The 12816-nt window shown below is 45.2% G+C and overlaps 1 protein-coding gene across 7 annotated transcripts in view; it reads left to right on the forward strand.

Moving 5' to 3' along the window:
* The first annotated feature begins 8867 nt into the window (after positions 1–8867).
* Positions 8868–12816, forward strand: part of ABLIM2 (actin binding LIM protein family member 2) — a 150147-nt gene continuing 146198 nt past the window's right edge. For all 7 annotated transcript variants that reach the window (XM_064449067.1, XM_064449069.1, XM_064449072.1 and 4 more), the window contains exon 1: positions 8868–9043. In XM_064449067.1, the coding sequence (XP_064305137.1) occupies positions 9028–9043 (16 nt within the window). In that variant the 5' untranslated portion in view covers positions 8868–9027. The remainder of the gene's footprint in view (positions 9044–12816) is intronic.

Consider the following 12816-nt stretch of genomic DNA (forward strand, 5'->3'; position numbering starts at 1 on the left):
TCAATGGAAACAAAGGCTCGCTTTTGCCTCTGCTGATGCTCTGTAGAAGAGCATGCCTGAAGGAATAGCTGGGAGGCCCAAAAATATAGATAGCCACCAGGCCAGAAATGATCGTAGAATTGTGATTTGTCATTGCAGAATCTCTGTGCCATTCGTGAGGTGCAACACAGTTTAGTGTCAGTAGCTTCTGTGTACAATGGAACGAATAGCGGTGGTAGGCATGCCAGGTGAGGGTTTTCCCTTTGATCAAGGTAGCCCAAAGTTCTGTCTTCCTATAGTTTGGGCATAACAACTCCAGCCACTGAAATGTCTACAGGATAGAAAATCCTATATTGATAATTTTGACTTTAACAAATAACTGTAAAAGTCTGCGTCCGTGTAAAACTAGCAAAGTAATCGGGATTTTTCCAAACTACTGCTGCCCTCTAGTTGAGACCTGAAGAAGGGCTCATGTGTGCAAAATGGTCTCCATTTTTTGCAGCTTTATCTGTAAATTGAAGTTACAACTTCTAGTAACACCTTTCTTCTTATCTGTGTCTTTTTAGAACACTTGGCCACAAACACCGCAACTAAGTATATAAAAAAGATTGTAATAAACATAACAAGCACAACACTTTTTGTTTCTTAAGTATCCAGCCTTGGCATGTTTGATGCAATATTTCTTAGAAGAATAAAGTCTTTAAAAGGTTCAGTGCAATCAACAATCTTGAGAAATATGAAGAAAGATTTTATATTTATTAGAGAAGATCTGAGGCACAGTGGAGCTTTTGTCAATATGGATCTGAAAATTGTCAAAACTCTAGATGCTTCCAGTTTAAATTTTGGCCTTTGAGCCACCTTACAATTCCATTTATGGACTTTTGATTAAGTGAAACATACTTCCACTTCCCATCACAGACAATAATGATGTTAAGGTGTGAATGTGTGGGGGCACGCTACAAAAAGATTCTTAACAGTTTTAAGAATATGCAACTAAAAAGAAAAAATGTAATAAGCTCTGTTAAAATGGACAGTATGTGCCATATCCATTCATTATATTGAGTAATATTTTTTTCCATTTTTTCCCATGTTTGGGAAAAATACTATATTTCCATTCCTCCTTATTTTCTAGTTGACATCTGTGCTTGTGTTATCCACAAACCTCACCTAAAACCTTTAAGTTAGCTTTTAGGTAGGCTTGGCCCAGGCCATTACATCCAGACTGGAAGGCAATACTGATAGTACGAGGCAGCTTTAATGCAGCTGGAGACATAGACAGGAGCATTCAGCCACAGCTGTGTTTTTCTGGGGACTGATGTCTTCGTGCCCAGGTATGTTCCCTGGCAGAGCATGCTGAAAGCTTCTGTAAACTGTTGTGCATCTTACTGGGCAGAGCTTCGCTTACAGATGGTGCTGTGTGGGAATTTTATCACCCAGGAAAAGTCTAAGTTCTGCTAATGTGATAGCATGATACTGTGATACTGTTTTGTTGGGTTTTTTTTTTTGTTTGCTTTTTGTTTTTACATAGAAACAGTGTTAGAAATGCAATGTAGGACAAGCAACAGGAAATCAGCATAATTCATCTTGTACTGCAAAACAGAGCTAAACTGACTCAGGGCCAATGGATTGTAACATCATCCACTTGAAGTGAGACGCTCCAGCTTCACATAAGAGCAATTTTCCAAGGAGTCGCATTTGCAAGAGATCACGATATCCTTAATAAGTGTTACTGTCTTGCAACAGGCACAAAAGGGACAGTATTATAGTTCTCGCTTGTTTACTACAGAAAGCACAACATTATTTACATATTTACAGTCAGGAGTACGGATATCACTGGTTACACAGACTGTGTAACATTGCACTGAAATCCTTGCAAGCTTCATCTGCCGTTCTCAAATTAAAATTAAATTTTTGCCAATGTTTTTGCAAGCGTAGTGACTTTTACATTATTCATGCTTTGTCTTGGCTCTTCCCCAAACCACCCTTTGCATTTGTATTTCTGCACATTTCATTGCTGTAACCTGGGTGCTTGTCATTCTTGTGTATAAATTATATATTGATGCTAATCATTACCTGGTAGACTTCCTGTCATATGCAGCAGTCTGTGATATCAAAATGTATTTGTTCTGACCAACTTCCCAAAAGCTGACCGCTGACATCAGACAACAGTCCTTGATTGTCTGACTGTAACAAAGATTTCTTTCATCCTCTGCCATTGTTCCCTTTGATGTTATTTCATTCTTTCTGTTTTCAAAGTTTGCCTGGGAGTTTTGTTTGACCTACTGATCATAATGCATTTAGGCTTGTAATGGGTAACTGATGTCTAAGTTATAACTGCTGATGCAATATTTGTACTCAGCCTACGATGTGAGAGGAGCTTTGCGTAAAAGTTGTTACAGACATCCTCATAGCGCGATGCAGACATCTCAATATAGTGCTACGTTATTATTTCATTACAGCTGCTTCATGCTAACTCATTATTTATAAACGTGTACTTCTGGCTCACTGAATAGTTGGCAATTTATTTGCATACCCAGAATCTCATTTTAAGATCCCAGCCTGTTCTTCTGGAAACTTCAGACCTCACTTTTATTTTATTTGCTGACAATGTCATATCAATACGACAGACACAGTAAAGTGGTAGAAAAGTAACTACCGTCACACAAACAGGTTACAAATGCAACTGTGGCTTACTTTGGCAGCTGTCCCAGAACCAGTTATTCCCTGATATAGTAGATTTAATGCCAAAAAGTCATAATTTAGATTTGGGATTGGACATAAAATTACACTAGTTCACACTAGTTCAGGTCTAATTACAGGACTGTAACCCAGGCAAAGTAGTCCAGCCCTGAATTCCTGAGAGACATATGACTCAGAAGAAAAAAATAAAGTAGAAATGTTTTTAACATAGAGATTTTTAGGGAGGTTTCTTCACACAAAAAAGAATCAGTAAAATCGAGAGGGATCATGATAGAATGTCATGCCAGGTTCTTAGTCTTCTGTGATACAAAAGAATTGCTATTTCTGAAGTATAGGAAAATGACACATTTTTGGAAATTTATGGAACATATTTGTACAGAGTTTGCATGGCAAGGTTTTGGTAGCAGGGAAGCCACAGGGGTGGCTTCTGTGAGAAGCTGCTAGAAGCTTCCCCTGTATCTGATAGAGCCAACACCAGCCAGTTCCAAAATGAACCTGCCACTGGCCAAGGCCAAGCCCATCAGTGACGGTGGTAGCACCTCTGGGATAACATATTTAAGAAGGGGGGAAAAGCCCTGTGCAGAAACAACTGCAGCCAGAGAGAGGAGTGAGAATATGTGAAACAACCCTACAGTCACCAAGGTCTGTAAATAAGGAGGGAAAGGAGGTACTCCAGGTTCTGGAGCAGATATCCACCTGCAGCCCGTGGAGGTTAATGGAGGAGCAGATATCCACCTGCAGCCTATGGAGGTTAATGGAGGAGCAGATATCCACCTGCAGCCTATGGAGGTTAATGGAGGAGCAGATATCCACCTGCAGTCCATGGAGGATGCCATACCAGAGCAGGTGGATGTGCCTGAAGAAGGCTGTGACCCCGTGGGAAGCCCATGCTGGAGCAGGCTCCTGGCAGGGCCCATGGAGAGAGGAGCCCACGCTGGAGCAGGTTTGCTGGCAGGACTTGTGACCCTGTGGGGGACCCATGCTGGCACAGTCTGTTCCTGAAGGACTGCACCCCATGGAAGGGACACACGCTGGAGCTGTTCATGAAGAACTGCAGCCCATGGGAAGGACCCACATTGGAGCAGTTCATGGAGGGCTGCCTCCTGTGGGAGGGACCCCACACTGGAGCAGGGGAAGAGTGCGAGGAGTCCTCCCCCTGAGGAGGAAGGAGCATCAGAGACAACATGTGGTGAGCTGACCACAACCCCCATTCCCTGTCCCCCTGCACTGCTGGTGGGGAAGAGGTAGAGAAATCAGGAATAAAGTTCAGCCTGGGAAGAAAGGAGGGGTGGGGGAGAAGATGTTTTTAATATGTGGTTTTTATTTTCTCATTATCTTAGTCTGATTTGATTGGTAATAAATTAAACTCATTTCCCTGAGTTGAGTCTGTTTTGCCCATGACAATAACTGGTGAGTGATCTCCCTGTCCTTATCTTGACCCATGAGCCTTTTGTTATATTTTCTCTCCCCTGCCCAGCTGAGAAGGGGAAGGACAGAGCAGCTTTGGTGGGCACCTGGCATCCAGCCAGGGTCAAAGGGTCAACCCACCACAACATTTGAGGGAAAACTTCTCATTTAAAACATAAGCACTTCAAAATAAATTACTATAAATTGTAAGTTTACTTTTGTCTTCCAGAAGGTATAACAGTTGTCAAAAGACAGCAGCTTGGAGTGAATATGAGCCCAATAATTAGAATTCAGTTTAAAAAATAAAGACTACAAAAGTTTCTTATGAGCTTAAGCTCGGTTTTCAGGACTCTAATAAAGGCATGAAATACAGAGATGCACAGTAGGATTTACAAAAGGAAATCTAATTGATGTGGGTTTTTTTCTGATTTTTTTCTTCAGATATCCGTTTAGGATATTTTTAGAAGGTTTTGAACAACTAATAGCATAGCTGGTGTGAGCTGACTAATCGTTCTTTAAGTATTGCTCCAAGTTGTTGTTTGACCTGAATATCTTGTGATACCATGTTATCTTTGAACATGGAGCCAAGGGCCAACATCTTTTCCTTCATCAGGTTAAACATCTACTTGAACTTGTGTTCTCTATACTCTGTATCTGGATTATATACTCTATGGAGAATACTCTGTATTAGCATGTAAATCACTTCTGGCAACTGGCTGTATGACGGGTTTTTTCATGAGTGTTTGTTTTTGCTGAAGAGAGAAAGCTGGTTCTTCATTCCCAGTGCAGAAGTACTAGTTCCTCTCCCTCTTGCTGGACCCTCCATCACTGAGATGCTTTCAAAATATGACCCCTTTCGTACTCAATTGGCAATGACCTAAAAAGATTTGCAGGCAAACAATCAAATAAAAACTATTTTTTTTTTTGTACTGAGAGCCCATGGTCTCCCCACTGTTGGAAAGTTCAGAAATATTAGAAACAATCCTTTTTGCTTGCTTTAGCTGGACTTTTTCAAGAAAAGTAATAAAAAATATTGTATGACACTCTGCTGTGAAACTGAATTTTAAAATACCAGTACTAGTAATTGAATATTACCCCAGGTGAATTCCCTGAATTTTGAAGGTAATAAAAGGAGAAAAAAAAAAAGGGAAATATTTTTGATGTGGTTAACTTCACTTAAATATGCAGGGGGGAAAAAAGCCCCCGAGCTTCCTGGCTGCTTGAGCTACAACAGCTTCTGCAAGAATGTATATTTTGCCAGTCCATAAATCTGTAGTATACTTAACCTACAGAAGCACACTGTCAAATATAATGCTAGTATATATTAATGAATATACACTGTAGTGATTGTTCTGGTTTGGTTTATATTTAAAGTGCTTGCTTTTTTTTTTTTTCCTTTAAATGAAGCCATATACCCTTACTTGTCAAGAGAAGATATGTGAAGGTACATCCCCTTACTTGTCAAGGATGCATTTCTGATAACTGGGATGGTTAGCCACTCAGTAGATACTGAAGATCTTTTTTTTTTTTTTTCCATTACAGCTAATGTAATAGAGAATGATGCGTGAATGTACTTAGCACGTACAGTTTAAATATACCGGGACAGTAAAATGCAGTATAAGTTCTTCCATAACACTGTCCAAATAACATTAGCGGAGAACTATTAGAAACTATTTGTGTACTAAAAAGTAAACTTTTTTGCCTTGCATAGAGTTTTCTAAGCTCTTCCACAAAATGATGATGGTCTTAAAAGAATTCAGGATGACATTGAGGATGTGGAGGAGGAAGCAGGATCATCAGGATTGCCAAGCGCCAGTTCAATTCCTGTAATGGCAAAAGTGGAGCGAAGTGCTGACAGTTTAGAGGCTGCCTTTTCAGCCGCCTTTGCAGTGGCTGGACAAGCTGATTGCTTTTAAAAATGAAAATCAGGAGATGGCTGCCGACTGGCCTGGGAGTTGGATTGGTAACATGAGACTGAATCTTACACTCATCAAGGCACAGTATCTGCCCATTCTCAGGATGGATCATTGTCCTGAAAGGTTTTGGCTGTTTTGACTATGAGACTGCATGCTCAGCGTAAATTGTTGAATGTAAACTGCCTTGCCAACTCATTCTGGATGGTTTCCTTTTGCTATCAACCCTTTCAAGCCAACCTCCTTAGCAGAAGAGGCAATGTCTTTCTGGAGAGCAAGGATATAATCAAATCCAACAGAGTTCAGAATAAACTCTGGCAACTACTTTTGCCATAAATATTCTGAATTGTAGCCTCTTCCCAAGTAATGGTAATGCTGTCTGTGCCATCCATGATCTTAAACTGTCTCCAAAAATCATTCAGGCAGGGCTTTTCCTTACATCTTGTCTCCTGGGTAAGCTTGGAGAAGGTCTCTTTTAGACAGTAGGCCCTGGAAGTCATGATTATTCCCTGGTTCACTGGTTGGAGTAACAGGGTCTTACCAGTGGAAGAACAGGACTTTTCCATTGGGTCATGGGGTTTCTTCATGAAGCTTGTGGCAAGTGGCATTGTCTTAACCAAGGAGAATTTTGAAGTTCCTGACCTGTTTCACACAGCGTTCCCTAAAGTCTGGCACGATGTAGGCACTTTGAGCATTTGTGTAGCAACCTGGGCCTTTCAGTTGTTTCCATGACTGGTAGAGAGAACTTCCAAAATCCTCTCGTAGCCCTGCAATGCATAAGCAAAGGCTTTAGGGTGCAGTCTCCCTCTGCACTGCTGCTCAGCAGAAGCATCAAACTAGCTTTTAGCAGCCTTAAAGCCCAAAGCGGTTTCCTTTCATTACACCCAATATCAATTGCATGCTCACCACCTTCAATACAATCAGTTATGTCTAATTTAGCTTTTAAAGCAACATTTCTGCCGAGCCACAGGCTTGCTAGGATCACTTGAAGATTGCCTTGATGGATATTATATGCAAAGATAATTCATGATTAAAAACACAAATTACACTGATGGTGGAAGCCAGATCTCATTGGCCTGAATGCAGAATGAACAAGATGGATGCTGCTGCGTGGCCACAACTGAGATGCTCTACACATTTCTAGTAGTGTGATACATAACATGCATCCACACGTGGATATTCATGCATTAGCTGTGTCTTAATGAAGTTCTACAAGGCCAGCTGCAACTCAGCTAGCATGCTTCAGTACAGCTGGGCAGCTCAGGAGAGCTTTTGATGGGAAATGGGTGGTAGAAGGTTGCAGGATGGGAAACAGGTAATTTTGGTGCTTAGGAAAGCATGGTGTTGAACAATCAACGATGCAAATGCAAAACAAATGACAAAGTGACAAATAGCAGTGTGGTATTGAAGTCACATGTCGCCAGTTTTAAGGAATGACTAAGCAGAGTAGGAGTGAAGGAGTAGTATAGATTCATGAGTGACACAGAGAAAGTGCATAGGGAATATGTTTGCTATCTCTTCCACTACAAGAATGAGTGGGCATCAGATAAAGACAGCAAATAGCAGTTTCAAAAAAAAAAAGCAGGTGGTTCTTCACACCACACGCGATGCTGTAGTTGCTTGAAGCATGCATGGGTTCAAACAACTGGACAAGGTAATGGAAGAAAATCCATGGAAGAAACGTCTGGCTCAGGAAGTCCCGTCAGCAGATGTTCACTGCTGGTGACTGGCAGAAATGGGAAATGGGGCTGGCTTGCCTGATCCCGCACAGCTGCTCTGAGTGCAGGTCCCCATTCATCCCAATGGCAGCGATGACCTCCGGGGGCTCTCGATTCATGTCAGTAGAACGACATGAGAGCCATGCTGTGCTGCTGCACTTACACAGAGATCACGATTCCCCTATCAAATCATGACATGTAAGTGCCGCTGTGGAGCATATCTCACTTCAGGGACTGGTGTGCGTTGGGAAAGTTGGGTAGGTTTTTATGGTTCCAGCTGTTAGTTAAGTTTTAACTTGTAGATAGCTGTCGGTGGGAAAAAAGCATAATAAGCGTGCTGATATAAATGCAAAACAAGCCCTCACGCCCCTCTTTCCTTGCGCTGCTGCTGTAGCTGCTCGCCGCCCAGAACCGCGCCTGGACTCGGCATCAGCGGAGCTGCGCGACACCGCGCGCTGACGCAACTGCAGCTGGCTCCCTCCGCCGTTGTTACAGCAGGTGTTTGGCGTTTGTTTAAAAAATATCACTTCTTCCAAGCTATAGTAGATTTTCAGACTGATGAAATACTGAATGAGCTGGCTTTAGTAAGGCGCTGTGTGTCCTGGCACTTTCAAATATGACGGAGCGGTGAGTTCACCTGCCCCCGAAAGCACCACCTTCCCCTCCCGCACACCAAGACTTGCTGCCAAGCATCTTTCCGTGTTTCTTCATCTTTCCGCTGCGCCCGGCGGCGCTGCCTGGAGCCTAGGCTGGGCCGGGGGACCACGCCAACACCCCCAGCGGCCCTCCCCGCGCGTTCCGGGGCCGCGCTGAAGCACCTGCGCGCCCGGTTGCTTCGCCCCGGCCCCGTACAAACCGAGCGCAAGCCGGGCAGCGACACGCCGCCCTCACCCGCGGGGTGCGGGGCGTGGGTGGGCCGCCGCGACGGCGCGCACGTTTCTGCGGGTGCTCGGGGGGGGTGGGGGGGCTGCAGCAGCAGCTCTGCCCGCAGAGGCGGCGCGGCGGGAGCCTCCCCCCCCCGCCCGCAGCAAGGCACGGAGGGGGATGTAGTCCGCGGGGCGGGGTGGGGGGGGCGCGGAGCCGCCTACACTTCCCAAGGTGCCCGCCGCGGCGCGGGGCCGTGCCGTGCGGGGCCGTGGGTGCGCGGCACCTGCCGCGGGGGCGGAGCGCGGCGCCGCCTGCCCCGCTGCGTGGCGGCGCGGGGGGGGGATGGTGCCGGTGCCGGTGCCGCCCGCGGGGGCGCGGTGACGGGCGGCGGCGGCGGCGGGAGCGGCGGGGAGCGGCGGCGGGCGCGGCCCCTCCTGCGCGCCATGAGCACCGGCACAGGTAGGCGGGGGGCAGCCGAGCACCCCCCACCCCACCCCTTGGATTTTGGAAGGGGACGTTGCCGCCGCCCCGGCGGGGTCCGTCACGTTGCGGTGCGGCTGCTCGCCGGGGTGCGGGCAGGGGGAGCCGGCTGAAAATTGCTAACCTTCAAAAAAAAAAGAACGAGAAAAGCAGAAAAATGCGCGTGTGTGGCTGCGTGCGTGTCTCGGCGGGGAGCCGCCGCAGCCGCGGGCGCTGCCGGGCGGGAGGAGCTGCGGCTGCCGCCGCCGTGCCGGGGCGGCGGGACCCGCGCCCCCGGCGGGGAGCGCCGCGGGGTGGGCTTGGCCGCCCGCAGCCGGAGACGCCCGGGTCTGGGCACCCCCGCCGCCGGTACCCCTCGGCTCGGCTCGGCTCGGTGTCTCGCCCCGGCCCCGCAGCCGACGTGTGGGTGAGGGCGCTGGCAGGCTGCCGCCCCCTCCCCGCCCGGCACCGGAGCCCCGGCCGCCTCAGACGGGAATATCTGGGTTAAAAGCTCGCCCTTTTCAGCTGGCCGAGATACCGTGGTGACAGAGAAGGTGACAATCGCGGAGGTTTCATGGAGCCCCAGCTCCAGGATTGGCACCCGGAGGGATCCAGTTGCTCAGGGCGATACAGAAGTAATTTATCATGTTACATGCAGAATTTGGGAACCGACTTGGAATTGTATTTTCCAGCGATTCAGCATTCATCTGTGTTGTGTGGCAGCGGGGGTGGTTACTTCAGAGCGCAGCTGATCGCAAAATATTACAGTCTTTAAGGCAGATACAGGGCTGTGCATGGGGAGAAGGGGGAGGCTTTCAGAGATGATTGTGTATTTCATTTCTGAGGGTAACTGTAGCTGCTAAATATACCTTCTACCACAAGACTAGGGAGAAGTTGAATAGCTACAATTATGTGGTGACTCTGTATGTCAACATGCTTAATCATATCACATCCTGATGGCGAGCCAGATGAGAGCCTAGTGCAAACAAAGAGGAAAACAAGCTCCCTGTTAGAACAGTGCAAGACCCAGGGTCAGACACCTGCCAGAGACTTCAGCTAAAATGTAGTTTGGCATTTCCTCCTGGCTGTTGAAAATGTAGGTGTTCCCGTGTGTGCGGATCATCCACGCTCCGGCGTGGTCTGTGGATGAAACCTGCGCTGCCAGCGTGCCGGTCCTCTCCGGGCAGGGCCCGGGCCAGGCAGGTGTTCAGGAGTGCAGGTGAGAGCAGAGCTTCAGGGTGGATTGAATCGTGTGCTAGAAAACCTGAGTCTGTCTTCTGTCTCTAAAGGGAATTGAGATGGTTAATGCAGACAGTGACATCTGCATTGGAGATGATTAAACTCCAGCACAGAATCCTGTCCTTAGTTGCTCTTCTGTAAATTTGAACAGAAGACTATGAAATGCTGTGAAACATTTAAATTCTGTAGCAGTAGAACTGAGGCTGGTAGAGAGAATATCAGAGTCCAAAGCTGTATTTCTATAATATTTAAAATGCCAGTTAAATAGGTTGCAAAGTTATAAACCCAGGAGAAAAGTTGGTGCATACAGTCTAGTGCAGAGGAGACTTGACACAATTCTATCTCAGTAATTGCACCAAACATGGTGTAAATGAAATAGCAAAAATGAATGGTGCCAAGATAAAAATAACATCCTGGGGAAAAAAAAAAAAAAGAGTGAAAAAACCCCCTGAGAGTTCTTAGCTCTCGTTTGAAAGTATAACTGGCAGTTTTAGGAGTATTGGTTTTAAGTATAGGTTTAGCTTTGATGTTTCCAAATTTTGATTTTGCATGTCTATGTGGACTATGTAAACAATTTGCAATCAGTTTTTAAGATAAATTAAATGTGAGGTGCTCACACCTACTCTGCAAGATCAATGGAAATTTTCCATTAACGTCAATGGGGCAAGTATTGCACAGCATATTTGACTAAAATCACTGTTTCAAAAAGATTTCCACCAAAATTACTGCGGAGAGGCTGTAATTCAAAGTTTGGTGTTTACTGTAACAGAAGGATGTTTCTGGTTCTGCAAAGTAAATAAGGCTGCAATGTGGTATTAAAATTAGCCCCACATGAGGTTCAAGGAGTTGCTGCACTGCTTCGTAACCCAGGAGAAGTCCCCAGTCGTCCTGTTACTCTTGAGGTGGAGTAAACTTTCATGGATTTGTGCTTGTTACTCCAGAAGCCTTCGCTCAGTCTGCGTCGCCTCTCGCCGATGCAAGACATCATCAGCTATCTGTATCAAGAGGGTTTCATGCAACCCGAGACCCTCTGCCATTTAAACATAAGATTTGGCTTTAGATATAGAAATGTGTGGTTTTGGTAAACGTGATTTTGTTTGTAATATATAGATACAGGTAATATCATTTAGAGTGGCCCAGTAGTACATACTTTGAAACACTGTTCTGTATTAAGGGACTGCACACTCATGCTATAGTTTTAAATCTAGAAAGCGTATGATCATGTGGCATAGTAAAACACACCTCAAATGCATCATTATGTGTGTTGTAATTAGATTGTTTCCACACGTGATTTTCCTCAGCTGACTTCCATATACTTACCATTGATCTTGGCTGAAACTGTAAGAAAGAGCTCATTCACTGCCCTTTACACCTGTATTTGTGTGGCATGGCTGTCTGATATTGTCAGACTAATATTTCAGTTCTTTGCTGTCCTGAGATCCTATCAAGAGGAACGGAGTAGGTTAAAAATTTGAGATTGAGAAAATTAGTTTTCCATCAATTCCCAGGAATGGTGTCTATTATTTAAGTGCAAAAAAAAAATGACTTGCAGAGCTAATTACATACTGGGTGAATTAGATTAGATCAAATTAAATGTCATGACACAAATTCACATGGCTGTTTAGTTTTTAAACTATTATATTAGAGGGAAAATTTGATTGCGTGATCAGAGACCAGCTAATGGAGCGTCCCAGCCCAAATGGGGGACGAACGTAGTGATTCTGGTTACAAAAGAGGTTATGCAAGTTGGTCACGCAAGGTCCTGCTCTGCTTGGGAGAGGCTTAATTCCTTTTCAAAGTTCACATGCAAATATGCCGATAGGAATCCTCTCTGGAGAGAATAGTTCGACTGTTTCAGACTGTAGTATATTTTTATAGTTAGATACGGTGTTTTACTTTCAGCCTGTCTTTTTGAACACCAGTAGCGCATTGGATTACTAGATACGAGCAGCGAGAGGCTGACTTGCTCTGCAGTTCTCCAACTAATAAATGTGTGCAGATTATAACGTGCAATCCTCCAAGTTTTGTAATTAAACAGAAGAACAACTACTTCGTTTCATTGCTATTTTAGCCATGTTTCCTTGAAAAAATAAGCAATGACATGTATTTCTTGATGGCATCTTTATCCTCTGGAGTGGAATTGCATATAATGTATATAATTTTTTAGACTGTAAAAAATAGGAGGCCATATCTTAGGGTTCTTTAAGGTTTTTGGTTGAAGATTCTTCTTCACAGCTCTTTAGAAAAAGATTTCAGCTCAGTGTATGGCATCTCTTAAATGGCATCGTGTTCTTGGGGTGAAACAGGCCAGAAGAGATGGTCAGGTGACGGTACATCAGCTGGTAACCCCTGACTGCAGGACATCCTGGCTGCCCTGGGCCTTCGCGTGCGTCCCCAGCGCTGCAGCAGGCCTCTGGAAAGGTGGCTAGTTCTGCTTCAAAAAACCCCAGATATTTGGCTTTCCGAGCGAGGTCTGTTTCTTGCCGAATTGTCTGTTTGCAGTGCAGCATCTGTACAGTAATGAGCATCCTTCG

This window comes from Phalacrocorax carbo, chromosome 4 (genome assembly GCF_963921805.1).
Source record: "Phalacrocorax carbo chromosome 4, bPhaCar2.1, whole genome shotgun sequence".
NCBI classification, from domain to species: domain Eukaryota; kingdom Metazoa; phylum Chordata; class Aves; order Suliformes; family Phalacrocoracidae; genus Phalacrocorax; species Phalacrocorax carbo.